Raw genomic sequence first — 18,356 nt, forward strand, 5'->3', positions numbered from 1 at the left:
GGTTGCTCCCACCACAAAAGAAAGGCAGAAAGAAAAGGAGGACAGGCGGCTTTGTGACTGATCATCAGGCAGGACTTTTGCGGAGCTGAGTGGAAGTCTTTCACTTTTGGAGGGGGTTCCTGTTTCAGTTTTCTAGGCAGCAGCTGAGGCAGGTGCCAGGAACTTGGCAAAGTTTGGGTTTAGGCGGTGTGCCCAAGATTGGATGTGGGTGTGGATCCTGGGGGAGGGTCCCATGAGAGGCAAAAAAGCCAGACAGTAAGCCATCAATACATATTTGATGAGTGAATTCATACACTTAAATCACTCCCCAGTTCCGAGAAGACGAGAATGATGTTCTGGGAATATACATTGAAGTAATCTTTCTGGGGGGTCACATGACTTCATGTTTTACACTTTTAAATATCTGCATACTTTGACCCAGCACCCTACGTCCAAGAACTTACCTTAATTTACTGTGAATATATACCAAGATTTATGAAAATATCCATTGAACTAGTGTTAATAATTGTATATTATTATGTACAATTTAGGCAGCTGTTTTAAATTGATGTAGAAGAAATTTTAATGACATGAAAAATGCTTTTGATACGTTGCTAAGTGAGAAAAGCAGTGACCAAACAGTATATAGAGTATATAGAATGCAGTTTCACTTTCACCAAAAAGCGCATATATCCGTATCTATGTGTGTGTATGTATGTATGTATCATATACCACAAAATGTTAACCATGGTTGTTTTAGTGGAAGGATTATGGATAGTTCTTATTTTCTTATTTGTGCTTGTCTATGTATTTTATACATTTTTACAAATTTATCATTTAGTATTTTTGTAAGCAGAAGAAAAAAATTCCCGAATCCAAGGAACCTATCCAGACCCAGAATATACCAGGAGGGAAAGCTCTTCCTCCCCAGTCCCCTGCTGCTGCTGGGACAGCAGCTATAAATAGATGGTAGTCACACCAGCTTCCATTCGTATTTGTTGCTGCTGCCAAGAGGCAGGTTCCGACAGGAAAGGCAATAATTTGCATTTACTGAGTGAGGCTAAATACCAGACTTTTGGCTAGATTCTTTATCCTTATTTAATTTTCACACCACCGCTGTGAGAAGTTACGTGTTAGGTAACTTGCCAAGGTCCCTCAGCTGGCAAGCAACAGATCCAAGTCCTGAGCCAGGCGGTTCGGACTGTGACATTTCCTATTCTTGTCTCCAGCGCTGCAACAGAGATGCCTCCTGAGCTGCACCTGCCCACTGGTGACACAGCATGCAGGCGTGGGCTCCTCTTTATGGCAAAATACGGAAGAAAATTGGGATTTATTATATTGAAGACATAGATGTTGACCGATGTATTCTCCTATACATATTTTAACCTACTGATTGCCCTGTGGTACACTACGATGTGCAAAAGGGGCGTGGGATAGTCAGCAACGAGGAAGCGTCTGAAAAAAGCAGTTATCTTGACTTTACCCGTATGACATCTCAACACCTAAGCAGCCTGATTAGCTAATCAGTCTTGTAGGGGTGGAGGGAGGTGAGCAGAAACTTCCAGAATGCCTTTTTTTCTTTCATGTTTTATTATAGAAAATTTCAAACACATACGAAAGTAGAGCAAATGGTATAAAGAAATCTGATGTACTATCACCCAGCTTCAGAAATTATCCACTCATACCGATCTGTTTTCACCCATACCTGCATCCACCACTCCCCCTCCCTCCCTTAATCCTATCTTGAAGCACATGGGATGCTCTTTTAAATTGTAGGCTCCTTCTGCTGCTTTTATAACAACCACATGTTCTAATCAAAACGATGGCAAAATATTATGCATCTCTGGAAAGTGTCTGCTTGTACTATATCCATCCAGATTTGTGTTTGATACTTTGCCTCCTGAATCCAGGCATGCCACATGTGTGTGAGACATGATTGGTCAGGAGGAATCCTTTCAGACATTGCTCCTTATTTCTTTGGCTTTTCTTCAGAGCCCTTTCTTGGTGATTTATGAAAATCTGTAAGTCAGGAGAGATACAAACCACGATAAGCGTGAAATATGAAGGAGATCAGATTAGTGAGGGAAAACAGAACCCATTCATTTGTTAATTTCTTTTTAAAAATTTTAATTTATTTTTTATTGAAGTATACTTGATTTACAATGTTGTGTTAGTTTCTGGTGTACAGCAAAGTGATTCAGGTTTATATCTACCTATCTATCTACCTATATTTCTATATATAAATATATATATTAATTCTTTTCCATTATAGTTTATTACAAGATATTGAATATAGTTCCCTGTGCTATACAGTAGGTCCTTGTTGTTTATCTATTTTATACACAGATTGTATCGCTAAACCCAAACTCCTAATTTTTCCCTCCATGGCTTTCCCCTTTGGTAACCATGAGTTTGTTTTCTATGTCTGTGAGTTTTTTTCTGTCTTGTAAATAAGCTCATTTGTAACATTTTTTTAGATTCCACATATAAGTGATATCATATATTTGTCTTTCTCTGTCTGACTTCCTTCACTCAGTATGATAATCTCTAGGTCCATCCATGTTGCTGCAAAAGGCATTATTTCATTCCTTTTTATGGCTTTTTATCCCACTGTGTGTATATATATATATATATATATATATATACCACATCTTCTTTATCCATTCATCTGTCAATGGGCATTTAGGTTGCTTCTATGTCTTGGCTATTGTAAATAGTGCTGCTGTGAACATTGGAGTGCATGTATCTTTTCGTATTAGTGTCTTCTCCAGATATATGCCTAGGAGTGGGATTGCTGGATCATACGTTAACTCTAGTTTTAGGTTTTTAAGGAACGTCCATACTGTTCTCCACAGTGGCTGCACCAATTTACATTCCCACCAGTGTAAAGGAGGGTTCCCTTTTCTCCACATCCTCTCCAGCATTTGTTATTTGTAGACTTTTTGATGATGGTCATTCTGACCAGTGTGAGGTGACACCTCATTGTAGTTTTGATTTGCATTTCTCTAATAATTAGTGTTGCTAAGCATCTTTTGATGTGCTTTTTGGCCATCTGTATGTCTTCTTTGGAGAAATGTCTATTTAGGTCTTCTGCCCATTTTTTGATTGGCTTGTTATTTTTGTTCTTGTTATTGAGTTGTATGAGCTGTTTGTATACTTTGGAAATTAAGCCCGTGTTGGTTGCATTGTTTGCAAATATTTTCTCTGAGTCTGTAGGTTGTCTTTTCATTTTGTTTACGGTTTACTTTCCTGTGCAAAAACTTGTAAGTTTGATTAGGTCCCATTTGTTTCTTTTTGCTTTTATTTCTACTGCCTTGGGAGACTGACCTAAGAAAATATTGCTATGATTTATGTCAGAGAATGTTTTGCCTATGTTCTCTTCTGTGAGTTTTATGGCATCATGTCTTATATTTAAGTCTTTAAGCCATTTTGAGTTTATTTTTTGTATGGTATGAGGGAGTGTTCTAACTGCATTGATTTACATGTGGCTGTCCAGCTTTCCCAACACCACTTGCTGAAGAGACTTTTTTTCTCCATTGTATATTCCTGCCTTCTTTGTCAAAGATTAGTTGACCGTAGGTGAGTGGGTTTATTTCTGGGCTCTCTATTCTGTTCCATTGATCCATATGTCTCTTTTTGTGCCAATATCATGCTGTTTTGATTACTGTAGCTTTGTAGTATTGTCTGAAGTCTGGGAGGGTTATGCCTCCAGCTTTGTTCTTTTTCCTCAGGATTGCTTTGGCAATTCTGGGCCTTTTGTGGTTCCATATAAACTTTAGCATTATTTGTTCTAGTTCTGTGAAAAATTTCGTGGGTAATTGGATAGTGATCTCATTAAATCTGTAGATTGCTTTGTGTAGTATGGCCATTTTAACAATAGTAATTCTTCTAATCCAAGAGCTGTTAATTTCTTTTTATTTACTCAAGTGTTCATTCATGCCTGCATGCATTGTCTGTCTGTGTGTAGCAATCCCACTCCATTCCCTATGCCCTTTTTCTCCTTCCTAAGTCTGGCTCTCCCCTGTCTCTTCCTGGAAACTTGAGGGATAGTTCTTAGCTTATCCAGTGCTCAGGGAGAGGTAGAGCTTCTGCAGTTGTGTTTGTGGGTATTCATGGCTTAGTTTCCTGGAGGAAGATTACAGAACCTCCACCTGACACCTCCTTCCATTCTTAGTTCAGATTCCTTATTACTGTGGAACCTCCCTGATTCAATCAGAGACTGGGTGCTCCTCCCCCAATATTTCCTCTGCCCTTTGTACCTCCTTAGAGGTGGATTAAGCTTCCAGGCCTGTTCCTTGCACAGACCCCTTCCAAGGCCTGCACTTAATTTTGTATTTGTTATTTTATATTCTTTTCCTTAAAGAGTCCTCCCCCTCCTGGCAACTCTATAAAATTTAGGCCCTACCACATCTGGATCAATCCCTCATCTACCTCAAAGATAGTAATGATCATATTTTCCTGAGATTATTTACTCACATATTTTGGATTCCCAGCCTAGCACAGTGTCCGTCATACAGTAGTTGCTCAATAAATATGTGATACAAATTTTCAGGAATTTCATCTGCAGGTCCTTCTTTCTCACTGGGCATTTATTATTAGTAGCATCTAGAATTCAAAGAGAGGCTGACAGGTCTACCAAACAGAAGTTTGGTTGGTTTTCTAGGGAGAGGCGATTCCCAAGATGTTATGGCTTCCCGTCTCAACCCCCTTTGCTCATGTCACAGGAAGCTGCCCCTGCGTCACTAGGACAAGCAGATTGTTCCACAGGCACTTAAAATTGACAAGGACCTTAGGGTCAGCATCTACTTGGGGGTCCACCTTCACAATGTATCTTTAAAAAAATTTAAAAAAGCATTTTAATCAAGGCAGTACATGTTTACTGTAGAAAAATAGAAAAAACAGGGAAAAGAAGAGAATAAATACCATAAATTCACCACTAAGAGAGTTAAATTGGTGTACTTCCTTTACCTTTACCTCTATATATGTATCTATATCTATTTATTTTTTTAATACTGTACATAGTATATTGCGAAAATCTTTTAGTATGTAACGCATTTATATGCATATATGTATACATACATACATATATCTTATAGTATGTATGTAACACATTTAAATAATGAAACAATTTTTTTAAAAGTTTTGATAAAATTGATTTGTAATCTCTGATAGAAAGTGCTAAGTATCATGTTCCAGTCCATACAGTACTAATGTTATTTATACCTAGGTAATATAAATAATATAAACTTATATTTCATAGATGTTATATATGTATATACATATATACTATGTAATATAAAAGGAGTGCAATTATAAGCATACTTTTATTTATAATGAGGTGATTCCACTTCCTTGCACAACTGCAGAGGGCACCATTCATATAAACTGTGATGGCCACTGAGGCCCATGAGAATGAATATTTAACGAAAAAAGATCAAGATGGGCTCGTTGGGTCTTCAGGCTAGATAAATTTCACAGGTAAGCATTTTGAAGCTGAGAAAAGTTCAGTTGTGACTGGTTATTAAATAAAAACATTTTTCTTCTAGTGAAAACCCTGCGGGAAAAGACAAGCTATTTGAAAACGAACAAGGAGAAAACGCGTCTCCGCACAGTTTGCCAACTACGGGACACCGTGAAAAGTCTACGCTAGGATAGCCGCGGTGCCTACTGGGAGTTGTAGTACGGGCCTCGCTTTTCGTGCGGAGGTCTGGGCCCCGCGAGACTCCGTTTCCCGGCAGGCCGCGCGCCAAGGCCTCCGGCGGGACTGGAGCTGCCGCGCTGGCTACAAGAGAGTGGCCCTGTCCGGGTTGGTTCTTGTGGTAGCGATGGCCTCGTTCGTGACGGAAGTCCTGGCACACTCGGGGAGGCTGGAGAAGGAGGATCTGTGCACTCGGATCAGCCGCCTGACCCAGCGGGTGGAGGAGATCAAGGTGAAGCCGGGGCAGCTGGCGGCTGGCTATAAAGGGACGGAGGGAGGAGTAGAGCCATGGCAGCCAGAGTGGATGCCGGCGGTCAGGCGTGGGAGCCGAGTGGGAGGAATGAGGAGTGGGAGGGCTGGGAAGTATGTGGGCCGAGGAGGGGGCTTAGAGGGAAGCCCAGACGGGGGTTGGGGACTGCGGAGGAGAGGAGGCGGGACAGTGGAGAGGAAGAGGCGGTGACTGGGGCAGCGTTGGGAGTGGGGTTAGGCTGGGGAGGGATGGGGGGTCGAGGGCGAAGGCCGAGGAGACCACCAGAGCAGGGGAAGTGGGACTGGAAGCCCGAGGTTTCTAGGGAGGGAGCATAGGAGCGGGATAGAAATGAGGGCAATCCCGCCCAGCCCTCATCGGTGTGTGATTTCCTCCTCTGTCCCATTTGTGGATGAATATAATGGCTTTGGCAGGATTGTGCCGTTCTCCTCCCTCCCTGAAATTTTTGTTATTAAAACCTATCGATATTTTATTAAACTCTCTTCTCCACCTCCAGGGCCTTGAGACTACGATGAGTGTTATAAAACTCGTGAATAGCACCTCTTTGGACCCTGCTGTCTTGAGATTGATACAAAAACAAAAGGCACAAACCACACGCAGTTCCACTTGTACTGCTATCTTTACCTTACATTTGTATTTGCCCACATCTTTGTTGCTTTCATTTTAAAAGATGTGCATATATATATGGAATCTAAAAAAAAAAAGGGTCTCACAAACTTAGGGGCAGGACAGGAATGAAGACGCAGATGTAGAGAATGGACTTGAGGACACGGGGAGGGGGAAGTGTAAGCTGGGACAAAGTGAGAGAGTGGCATGGACATATATACACTACCAAATGTAAAACAGATAGCTAGTGGGAAGCAGCCGCATAGCACAGGGGGATCAGCTCAGCACAGGGAGATCAGCTCGGTGCTTTGTGACCACCTAGAGGGGTGGGATAGGGAGGGTGGGAGGGAGACGCAAGAGGGAGGGGTTATGGGGTTATATGTATATGTATAGCTGATTCACTTTGTTATACAGCAGAAACTAACACACCATTGTAAAGCAATTATACTCCAATAAAGATGTTAAAAAAATAAAATAAAATAAAAATAAAAAGATGTGTACCCGTGTAGGTCTGGATTTAAGGGAGCAATTTTAGCACTGCACCATAAAGGCACAAAAATGGTTTTATTTTACCAAAATGATTTCCTAAATGTTAAGTATTCATGTCACTGGCATCTCTTCTTTAATATGGCTTTAGGATTTTTCATCACTTTTTATGTGATGGAAAGAGGGCAGGCTATTAAGCTACTTTAATGTGGCACTCAAGGCTCCTCCCTGTTCTGGACCTAACTTTCCTTTCACGAGTTTATTTTCCCTGACTTGAATCTTCAGACGGTTGAGAATTACTTTTTATACTCCATACAGGCCCACTTTTTTCCTAGTTCCCAGATTTTACTTATGTTGCCATTTCTCCATCTTTAACCTATTAGTATTTCTACTCATTTTTCAAGTTCCATCTCAAATATAGTTCCCCGCATGAAAAATATCCCCATTTTCCCTCAGGCAGAGGTGCTCTGTTTCCCAGTTGTGCTCCTGGAAGACATTAACTCTGTTGCTATATTACATTTCTCTATTCTGTATTCTGATTACTTAAGTGCATACTGTCTTTCCTACCTAAAAGGAATATATTTGTGTGCAAGCATAATTTATTCCTGTGTCTTTCAAAGCATTGACTAATTCAGTGCAAAGTATTCAATAATTTGTTTATTAAATTAGTTTGCATTAAAGGAGATAATGGAACTCAAATCAGTTTAGGGTTTTAAGGGACTTTCCTGGCGGTCCAGTGGTTAAGACTTCACCTTCCAATGCAGAGGGTGCGGGTTCGATCCCTGGTTGGGGAGCCAAGATCCCACATGCCTCACAGCCAAAAAACCAAAACATAAAACAGAAGCAGTATTGTAACACATTCAATAAAGACTTTAAAAATGGTCCATATCAAAAAAAGAAATCTTAAAAAAAAAATTTAGGGTTTTAAGATTCGGCCTTACAATTTTATAAGCAAGAGAATAGAAATTCATAAATCCATTGAGGTATACAGATTATGGGTTTAATTTATCCATTTACTTTTTTTTCTATTAGGTGTGATTAAAATTAGTGGCTATAGTCTGAGCTGATACAGTTCAAAATGAGAATTTTTGTCTCTTCATTTCTCTTTTTCAGTGTTTGTACAACTCTTGGGCACTGTTGGGTTTTGGTGATCATTGTCTTCTTGCACCCTAGTAGTGTTATGGGACTCTTAACGGTGGGAGAAATGTGTTTTTTTGAGGAAACCCGTTGGCTTGGAGGGAAAGTGAATGGGTGTGGGTAACTGGCAAGAAGGCCCTAACTTGGAAGATACCCTAATAGAAGATGAGCTATGTATTTGAACAGAGTTCCCTACTCATCTCATTGTAATTTTTCCATCTTCTATAATAGGGCGAGGTATGCAGTATGATCAGCAAGAAGTACAGTGAATTCCTGCCTAGCATGCAAAGTGCACACGACCTGGTTACCCAAGTGGATAAACTATCGGATGACATTGACCTGCTGAAATCCAGGATAGAGAGTGAGGTAAGAATAGTTTGTTATATAGGGTAGGTTTGTAGGGAGGCAGTTCAACTTCCTGATTCCTAAGACAATTCAGTTTTATACAGCTTTTAAAGACCTCACTTTCCTTATTGGCGAATGGAAGTTGAATTAGATGATTTTAGGGTAACGTCCAGTTTTAAAATACAAATATTTTCCAAGACTATACTTTAAACAATTTCTTTTTTATGGTAAAAAAAAAACATTTTAAGCTGTAATAATAATGTCTTGCATTTTAATAGCACTTTATAAATTAAAAAATAATCTCAGGATTTGATGGTCTTCATAATAAAACAAAAACAGATGAAGCATAGAAGTGAATAATTTGGCCTTTTCTCTTATCATCTCCTATTTAAAATGCTTATCTCTCTTAATGGCCAGCATTCTCTTATATCTGCAGCTGGCCTCAGCATATTAAAGCTTCAGCACAATCTTTTCTTTCGGCCTTCTTCTGGAAAACTGGCTTAGATCGCCAGTCACAACCACTCTGCTTCCTGTCATAAAGCCACTTTCTCTGGACATGCAGAGAATCCCTGCCCGTCTTGTACTGTGTCACTTTGTGGGGCTAGCGCTTGCTATACTTCTTATGGAAAGTCTGACAGGTTTTAAGAATGTTCATCACGTTTGCCAGAGCGCTGTCATCGCAAAGAAGTAAGCCCGTCTGGAAACAGGAATATCCATTTTATAATTTAAAAAATATTTTTCACATATATTATCTCACCAGGATTTTTCCCTTGCAGTTTCCTTTTAGGAAGAAAAAGTAGTTGAAAAAAATCAAGCTGATATTAGAGGTTTAAATAAAGTAGGTGTCTTGTACCTCTATTTCTAAATTATCAGTCAGGATGCATTGATATCCAAAGTCAGGATGTTGAGGTATTCTCAAGGTCCTAAAGGAAAGACACCAAGTCTCTTCTCTATGTGATAGTTACCAAAGAAGGAAAGGGAACAGATGTATTTTTAAAAATTCTCTATAAAAACTTGAATCACAAGTGGAGAAACCACTACCTACCTAGAAAATCTATTTAACAGTGAGTTTACCAGTCATTCTGGTTAGAGGTTTTAATAAAAATAAATCCATTACTCTACAAACTCTGGTGCAGTTCAAATAATATTTTCAAAGTGTATTTGTCAGACAAATGAGTCAACAGTGCAATCTTAGCCTGTGCTATTAGAAATGAAGTATCTGGAACAAGAGAGTAATGGGCTCTTTGTATGTTTTGCTGGCCAGATTATGGCTGGTGAAATTTATTCAGTTCTGGTTGTTATGTTTTGAAAGGTGACTGGTCTCGATGAGAGGGTCCAGGCCTGAACACTGTACCATCTGAAGAACAATGACGAAACTCAGGGTGTTTAGCTTCAATGATAAACACTTTCAATATTTGCAGCCCAGTATTTTCATATGGGAGAAAGATTCAAATTTATGGCTAGAGAAGGGGAATTAGATTCAATAGGTGGACATTATAAAGGTGTTTATTGAGTCATTTGATATATTTATTGAGCATCTACAAGGTGCCAGATACTGTGGTAGTTGGTGAACTAGACAGTGTTTTATTTCAAAATGTGAATCTCATGCCTGTTATAGATGAATAAAATAGTGTGATATACACTAAAATTGGAATAATCCAGTTAAAGAGAGCAGATGTAGCTAAGGATGGCTTTCTGTAGGAAGTAGTGTCCAAACCAAAATCTGAAGTGGCAGGTAATTAAACAAAAGACGCAGGAGGAATGTTTAGGCAGGCATAGGGGACAGCATGGTAGAGGCATGGAGGTAGTGGAGAGGTGTCACTTTTGGAGAGCTGCAAGTATTCCATATGACAGATGTTTAGAAAGTGTGGTGGGAGGAGACATGAGATGAGATTAAAAAAGGTAAGCAAGGACTGTGTGTATCGGTTTAAGTAGTAAGGACGTTATCTTGCTTGCCCTGTAGAAGCCATGGAGGAGTTTAAGCAGGGGAGTGATGTCAGATTTGAGTTTTAGGAATCCCATTCTGCTTGCAGTTTGAAGAAAGGACTTGAGGGAAAAGAGACTGGGAAATGAGAAGGCACTTAAAGCATTAGGAGGCAGTTAAAGTAATCAGGCAAGACAGGATGCAACCTGCTCCATCGTCAGTGGCAGTGGGGGTGGAGAAAAGTGGATGAATCCTAGGGACTTTCAAAAGATATAGGATCTCTGGGATTTGTTGATATGGGGGGTGAAAGACTGCGGAGTCAAAGATAACTGGGGAACTAGGTCATTGATGTGTCATTCACTGAAACAGAATCTAGAGGGGGAGTAGGTTTTGTTGAGTTTAAATATGGGGTGCCTGTGGGGTATACAAGTGGAGCTGCACAGTTGGATTGTATGAAGATGGAGGCTAGACTGTTGTAAAGAGTAATGAGAGGGCCAGGGAGAAAGGGATATCGACATGTGTGAAGTGATCAGAGGGGAAATTTCGCCCCCAAAAGAAGATGAAAAGGAATGACCAGAGAACCAGGAGGAAAATGAGTAGATATTGGTGTCATAGAACTAAGGGAAGGAAAGTAACAGTGTACTGATGCATGGTAATACTGGTGACATATGCTTTGGATTTAGCAACAAGGATTTGATTGGTATTTTGGCACCAACTGCTTTGGAACAGCTTTGGTGGAATGGCGGGGGGGTAGAAACCAGATCACGTGAGTTACAGAGTGAATGAGAGGTGAGGAAGTAAAGACAGTGAGTATGGATCACTCTTGCAAGAAGCTTGTTTGTGAGAGGGAGGAGAGAAATCCTGTAGCTACCGAGAAATAGGGCGGTTGCTGAGGTGGAGGATATTTTTTCATAGAGTTGGGGGAAATTTTAAATCATATTTAAATCTGATGGGAGGAGCCATGCTCTAATAGGTATTCATATAATTGGAACGGAGAATGACTTAGGGAGAAGTAAAAGATAGAGAAGAGAGGAAATAATTGATAGTGCAAAGTCCCTGAAAAGGTGGGACAGAAAGGGAGGCGGATTCTCACTCAACATAAAGAAATCTTTCTATTAGTTAGAACTATTCAACTGAAGAATGAATTATCACTTGGCAGTGGGGATACCAGTAATCCAGGTGGATGAGTTCTTTGATGAAAGATAACTGCTTAAACTAAGAATACATGGTGGCACGAGGATATTATGTTGATGGGAACGGGTATTCCTGCATAGGATAAGGGTTTGGGCTAAGTGGACCACTTAAAGTCTCTTCCTACTACATTTTGTGATTTTTATTCCAGTCTTAACCAGCATTTAAATTTCATCATGAATTATATTCACCTAATAAAGCTTATTGATTACAGTAAATGTTTCATTTCTTAAGTATAGTATAGCTTAAAAGTACTTGTCTTTGGTGTGTGACTTAGGTCCGCCGGGATCTTCACGTATCAACTGCTGAATTTACAGACTTGAAGCAACAGTTGGAAAGAGACTCAGTAGTCCTAAGTTTACTTAGACAGCTACACGAGGTCAGTATACTCAAATCAAACTTTAGTGTTTTGGTGGTGAGAAAGTTATTTTTTTCTCCAATTGTCTTATCATTCAATGGGTATCCCCTGACTATGTGGTATTTTTTCATAGTTTAAAAATAAACAAGCAGACAGACTTGAAATAGTAGGATGTATAAAATAAAATACCTAATAACTATACTTATCTTTTCAGTTTTCTACTGCTATTGAGGAATATAATTGTGCATTGGCAGAGAAGAAGTATGTTACTGCTGCTCAGCGTCTAGAAGAGGTATTAAACACTTTCTCTAAAGCAAGAGCAATTAGTACTATTCTTTTTCAAAAAAATTAATTAATTTATTTGTTGGCTGTATTGGGTCTTTGTTGTTGTGCACGGGCTTTCTCTAGCTGCGGCGAGCGGGGGCTACTTTTCATTGCAGTGGCTTCTCTCGCTGTGGAGCACGGGCTCTAGGTGCGCGAGTTTCAGTAGTTGTGGCACGCGGGCTCTAGAGCACAGGCTCCGTAGTTGTAGCGCACGGGCTTAGTTGCTCCACGGCATGTGGCATCTTCCCGGACCAGGGCTCGAACCCATGTACCCTGCATCGGCAGGCAGATTCTTAACCCCTGTGCCACCAGAGAAGTCCAGTACTATTCTTGTTTTAAGTAAATTTTGTGTTGCATGTATTCCTTATCATTATACAAATATATTCTAATTGCCTAGAGTCCAGATGAAATGTTAACAATGATTCCATTTCACTACCAGGCACAGATATGCTTGAAGTTACTAAAATCCAGAAAATGCTTTGATTTAAAAATACTGAAATCTCTCAGCATGGAGCTTACAATACAGAAACAGAACATACTTTATCACCTTGGAGAAGAGTGGCAGAAGCTGATTGGATGGAAGTTCCCACCATCAAAAGGTGCTGCTGACCTCAGGTGGACTGCTTTGCTTAATCTGCCTGAACCAGTTTGGCCTCTGAATATATTCCAAATATTTTATGTTGGGAGAGAGGAAGGTTTCCTTTATTAATCTCCCAATTCTGTATTGAGTTCTCATGTTAAGCAGAATGCTTGTTAGGACCAAAATGCTTGTTGCTTCCCATACATTTCTTTTTCTGTCCCTTTCACTGGGAAGGAGCAGAGAAGAGAGAAGATGATTGGGAGGGGTCCAGGTGGTGAGGCTGTGGTAGAGGAGGTGGTAGCACTTTAAGACCACACAGTTTCCACTGCATCGTAGGATGTGCCCGTTCCCAAAGCTCTAATCCCAACAGTTTATCTTTTCTAGAAAGCTTAAAGAAGCTGTTCAACCATTCTCTCTCTCTTGCTAAGGAAAGGGGTAGGAGTTTGGCCCAGTTTTTTTCAGTCCTTGGAGAAAAATGGTGACAAAATCATGAGATGGGGGATGCTTTGCAAGATGAAGAAATAGGATAACTCTGGCCCTGGCTTTTATTTATGCTTCTTGGCTCTCAGCCCCTCTGCCCACTTCTGGGTGTGAGCCCTCTTTGATATCTTGTTTACACAAAGTAAAACCTCTGAGGGTATATGGGAAGGACATGCCATTAAACCTGATATATTTTCCAGCATTTAATCTTGAAATTTAGTCTGTTTCAGGGGAAACCTCACAGTCTCCCCTTGCTCCCTTTCCCATATCCACTATGGCCTTCAAATACATTGTATATGTTTGTGTGTACACACACGCACGTGCACACACACACACACACACACACACACACACACCCCACCCTGTATGTATTAGGTATTTTCAAGGAAGTCATCTAGAAAATTTTAGATTCTATTTCCAAGCAGACTGTAAAATTAAGAGAAGGTGGCAGGTGTGTTAATTCTTTGTTGTAACACACCCTGTTAAACTTGTTTGGCAGGCTGTTCTCTTTACTTCATAAGAAGGAACACAGAATAGGAGGCCTTCATTGAAACTAGGATCTCACTTTTTATTCTTTGCCTTCATTCTGTCATTCAACACATTCTTTTTTTTAATTGAAGTATAGTTGATTTACAATGTTGTGTTAATTTCTGCTATACAGCAAAGTGATTCAGTTATAAATATAAATACATACTTTTTTATATTCTGTTCCATTATGGTTTATCACAGGATATTGAATATAGTTCCCTATGCTATACAGTAGGACCTTGTTGTTTATCCATTCTCAACATATATTTAGTAAGCAGTTATTGTATGCACATCGTCTTACTTTGGCACTCAGTTTGATTCTTTGAACATACCAAAGGAAGTAATTTCCTGTTTTAAAGTGATGCCAAGGACACGTATGTAGTAATTAATATTTGATTGCATTAGAAGTGTATTGTAGTAAAACCACATATTTAGGACTCTTACTAGACAGTGGGCTCTCAGGAATAGAAATGGGAACATCCTGTATTGCTGAGACAGCTGCTATTTTTTCCCTTTTTCTTAGATGTCAGCAACTTGGAATCTTGCCTACAAACTGAACTTCATTTATGCACTGAACAATCTCAGAAAGAAGAGAAGACCCCCGGGCCATCCATCAGTTCTGTCCTCTTGGCATTTTCTCTTCTTGGGGAGCTACATACCAAGCTTAAGTCATTTGGTAAGGCATAATACTTTGTTTCATTTACATGAAATTTCAGAAGGTCCATTGTTAAAGGAATGACAGAAAAATTATCAGTATTCTCTGAATAATATTGATGATGGATCATAGGGTTTGGCTTCATGATTTATCAAGTGGAATTGTATAAATATTACACTTTTCATTAAGGGCTTAGATCCTTTCCTTTTTTCTTCTTTTATTTTTTTAAAGTAGCTGCTGGTATTTATTTTATTTGATTTTTTGAATAATTTAAATAAAAATCTGTAGACAATCTGGGAAACTTCAATGGGAAAACCTGCAGTGCATAATGGGTGTTGTGTAATGTCATGGTGTATGTATTTTTGTTGTCAGGCTCGAAGATCTTTTTTTTTTTGAAGTGTCTTCTAGTGATTTATTTTTTATGAGTGTTCATAAAACTTTCAGGTCAGATGCTGCTGAAGTATATCCTTAGGCCTCTGGCGTCTTGCCCATCCCTTTTTGCTGTGATAGAAAGCCAACCTAACATCATTATCATTCGTTTTGAATCTGTGATGACTGACTTGGAGCATCCATCGCCATCTGAAGTTTTTGCCAAGATCAGACTGGTCCTGGAAGTGGTCCAGAAACAACTTCTAGGTATGTATCCCCAAGGCAGTGCTTTTATATTTTAGAGAAGTCGATATGGTTTTTGAAAGTAAATATTATTTTAAAGTGGTTAAAAATGTCAGCAATCTGAGTGAATGGCGGATCAGACGTGAGTAAATTATGTCATGGGAACAGAGTAGTTACCTTTTTATTTCTTGCTCTATTTTGCATTCCTTCTCTGCCCTGTGTTGACAAGTAGTGTCCTTAGTGGTGCCCTAGAGTCTGGGTTTGTAATATTTAGTTGAATTTTGGGATGCATTTCCCTCATGGGACTTCTAGGAACATCACATTTTGGGACTCTTGCTTTAGTTGTAGGAGAAGCAGAAATGAACCAAGTGCTGTTTTACATCTTTCGATGGGAAAATCCCCATCAACCTAATTGATACAAACAAAATAGGTTTAACATAGGCAATGAATTTCATTCCATCTCAGCCTACTGGTTAGATCTTTATATATTCACCCTTGAAATAGCTTCTGTGTTGCTTGAATCATTTTTTGGCTGTCACACTATTAAAAGTAAAATTTCTTCTGGTGTTAATAATACTGTTGTTTTTAGTCGATTTGACTTACCTTCTTTTTGCTTTTCTCAGTTGTCTTATTGAGGAGTCACATTAAGCATTCTTGCTGTGGAGAAAATGAAAAAGAAATGCTGCTATTGTTTGTGTGCCTTCCTGGCAGTCACATTATTTATTTATATATAAATAATTTGTTTTTTTTTAATCGAAGTACAGTTGATTTACAATGTTTTGCCAATCTCTGCTGTACAGCAAAGTGACTCAGTTATACACATACAGACGTTCTTTATTTATATATAAATTCATGTGTAGAGCAAGGAATTCTTTCTAGTTTTGACAGCAGAGAATAAAAAATTTTAAGACTTGCATAAATTACAAAAATCCAAGGTAGTTTTCTTCTTATTCCTTTACTTAGGGAGATAATACACCCTTATTTTTATTAGATATAAAAACAAGTTGTAAGCAAAGTATCCAAGGGTTGGAAGGAACTAGAAAGGTGACCCAGTACAGATGTCTCTGATGCTTGACTCTCCTCTGTAACTCTCCCATCAACTGGTCATATGACAAACCTGAGCACCTTTAGTGAGAGGGAACTTACTTCCTCTTGAGGCATTCCATCCTACCTCTGGGCGACTCTGAGTACTATGAAGTTCTTGTTTGTTGGTTTTTCAAAAAAATTGTATCTTCTTTCTTAAATGCTATTGCCAAAATGACCATTTTGGAAATTAAATCTTTAGGGTAGTTGTTTAAAAAATATGTTCAAAATATATGCCCTGTAATATCTGCTTTACTGATGCTGTTTCTACTCTGTGGAGCTGTATAGAAGTCTAATTCTTATTACACATGATGGACCTTCAGATTCTTTATAGTAGCTGTTATTATGTTGCCTACATCTTATCACCAATATAAAACATCTTTAGTTTTATTTTTTTAATGAAATAGTTTTTTAAGTTCCTCTTATCTTCACTGATCTTCTGTGAATATATTTCGTTTCTTCCTTAGTCCTATTATTAAAGTATGGTGTTCAAAACAGAACAAAGTATTCTAAGTATAGTCCGAACCAATTCAGAATAGTATGGGAGTGTTCACACCCTCATTCTCAGTTTCCTGCTTCTGTTAGCATAGCCAAAGCCTATCATTACACAGTTAACTTATTGAGCTTGATGTCAGTGAAAATCCTATGTCATACTCAGTGCAAACTGCTGCTTTCCCATCTTGTACTTGATTTTTTGGCATTAACATTAATCATTGTTAAATTTTACTTGATAAAATTTTACAATGTGTTTACTGTCCTTTCTACTTCATATCGAATGCATAATTGATAATCATGTTTTCTTACAGTTTAATCTGAGTTAGTGATGGTACTGTTACCTAGGATAGGGCTAGATCAGAGGGCACTCTGGGGAATTCCAGTAGAAACCTCTTTCCAGTTTGACGTTGGTCCATTTAAGTATTCAACTTAGTGTTTTATTTGTCAGTTTTCTTAGCCCTAGGATATTCAGAGGAGAAGACAACTCACTGTTGCTAGGTGCTCTTCTAATCTCTTTAATATCTTTCAGTCAGTATTCCCTTCCTTCATCTTCTTGCCCTAAATAAAACCTGAGGATCATATTTTGTGGCCTTAGTTCTTTTTGGAATCCTCTACTTTCTTTGGATTTTAGTTATTCTGAAACTTCATAGAGATTTTTGCCTTTCGTCTTATGTTTGTCTTTGGTTTTATGCTCTTTTCATCTTTTAAATATGTATTTTTTTCTCCCAAGTTTTCTGTATTACTAAGCATCATTGTACCAACAGCAAAGGACCTTTTAAAAAAGGAGAAAAAAAATTCTTTTGGAAATAATTTGGCAAAATATATAAAAAGCCTTAAAATGTTTATATCCTTTAAACCAAGGTTTCAACTTCTAGGAGTCTGCCTTGAAGAAATAATCTTAAATATATAAAACCATTTATGTATAAGGATGTTCATCATAATGTTACTTATAATATTGAAATACTGGAAAGTCATAAAATCTTGAAGAATAGGGAAATGATGAAGTAAATTATACAGCTGTATAATAGACCACTTTGCATAATTATGTTATACTTTACTGATTTTTTTAAAGTAATTAATTTTGAAGCTAATTGCTTCTAAAAAGCCAGCAACAAGCATCTATTAAAGGATTAAAAACTTTATTTCCATTAAAATCAGTTTTAAGTCAGGAATGCACATTATTATTAATATTTGTTAACATTGTTTTAGGGGTCATGGCTGATACAAAGAAGAGAAAATAAGTATGAATATTAAAATAGGGAGAAGAATTTATCTTTACTTGTAAATGATGTAATTGTATACCTAAAAGAACAAAAGACTGCTAAAACTTTCATAATTAGTAAGACATTTACTAAGTTGTCTAGGTACAGTATAAATCTATAGAAATCAGTTTCTCTCCAAACTAGTAACAATCAGTTATAAATAAAATATAATGATATCTTATTTATAATGGCAACAAAATCTATGAAGTTCTTAAAAGATAAATTTAATAAGAATGGGAAGAATACATGTAAAGGAAAGCATAAAACTTATGGAGGGCGTAAAGTAAGGGGAGGCTATCGTGGATTAGAAGACAGTCTCAAAAAATTGTCAACTCATTCCAAAAC

At 38.3% G+C, this 18,356-nt stretch overlaps 1 protein-coding gene and 1 pseudogene across 1 annotated transcript in view; one reads left to right on the forward strand and one right to left on the reverse strand.

Moving 5' to 3' along the window:
- The first annotated feature begins 5,718 nt into the window (after window positions 1-5,718).
- ZW10 (zw10 kinetochore protein) overlaps window positions 5,719-18,356 on the forward strand; it is a 31,171-nt gene continuing 18,533 nt past the window's right edge. Inside the window, exons 1-7 of the mRNA XM_059930373.1 lie at window positions 5,719-5,909; window positions 8,406-8,540; window positions 11,912-12,013; window positions 12,207-12,284; window positions 12,756-12,915; window positions 14,428-14,580; window positions 15,004-15,195. Coding sequence (XP_059786356.1) covers window positions 5,805-5,909; window positions 8,406-8,540; window positions 11,912-12,013; window positions 12,207-12,284; window positions 12,756-12,915; window positions 14,428-14,580; window positions 15,004-15,195 — 925 coding nt within the window. The 5' untranslated portion in view covers window positions 5,719-5,804. The remainder of the gene's footprint in view (window positions 5,910-8,405; window positions 8,541-11,911; window positions 12,014-12,206; window positions 12,285-12,755; window positions 12,916-14,427; window positions 14,581-15,003; window positions 15,196-18,356) is intronic.
- On the reverse strand, window positions 8,839-9,174 carry LOC132369491 (large ribosomal subunit protein eL42-like; annotated as a pseudogene).

Source organism: Balaenoptera ricei, chromosome 8, assembly GCF_028023285.1.
Source record: "Balaenoptera ricei isolate mBalRic1 chromosome 8, mBalRic1.hap2, whole genome shotgun sequence".
In the NCBI taxonomy this organism is placed as follows: domain Eukaryota; kingdom Metazoa; phylum Chordata; class Mammalia; order Artiodactyla; family Balaenopteridae; genus Balaenoptera; species Balaenoptera ricei.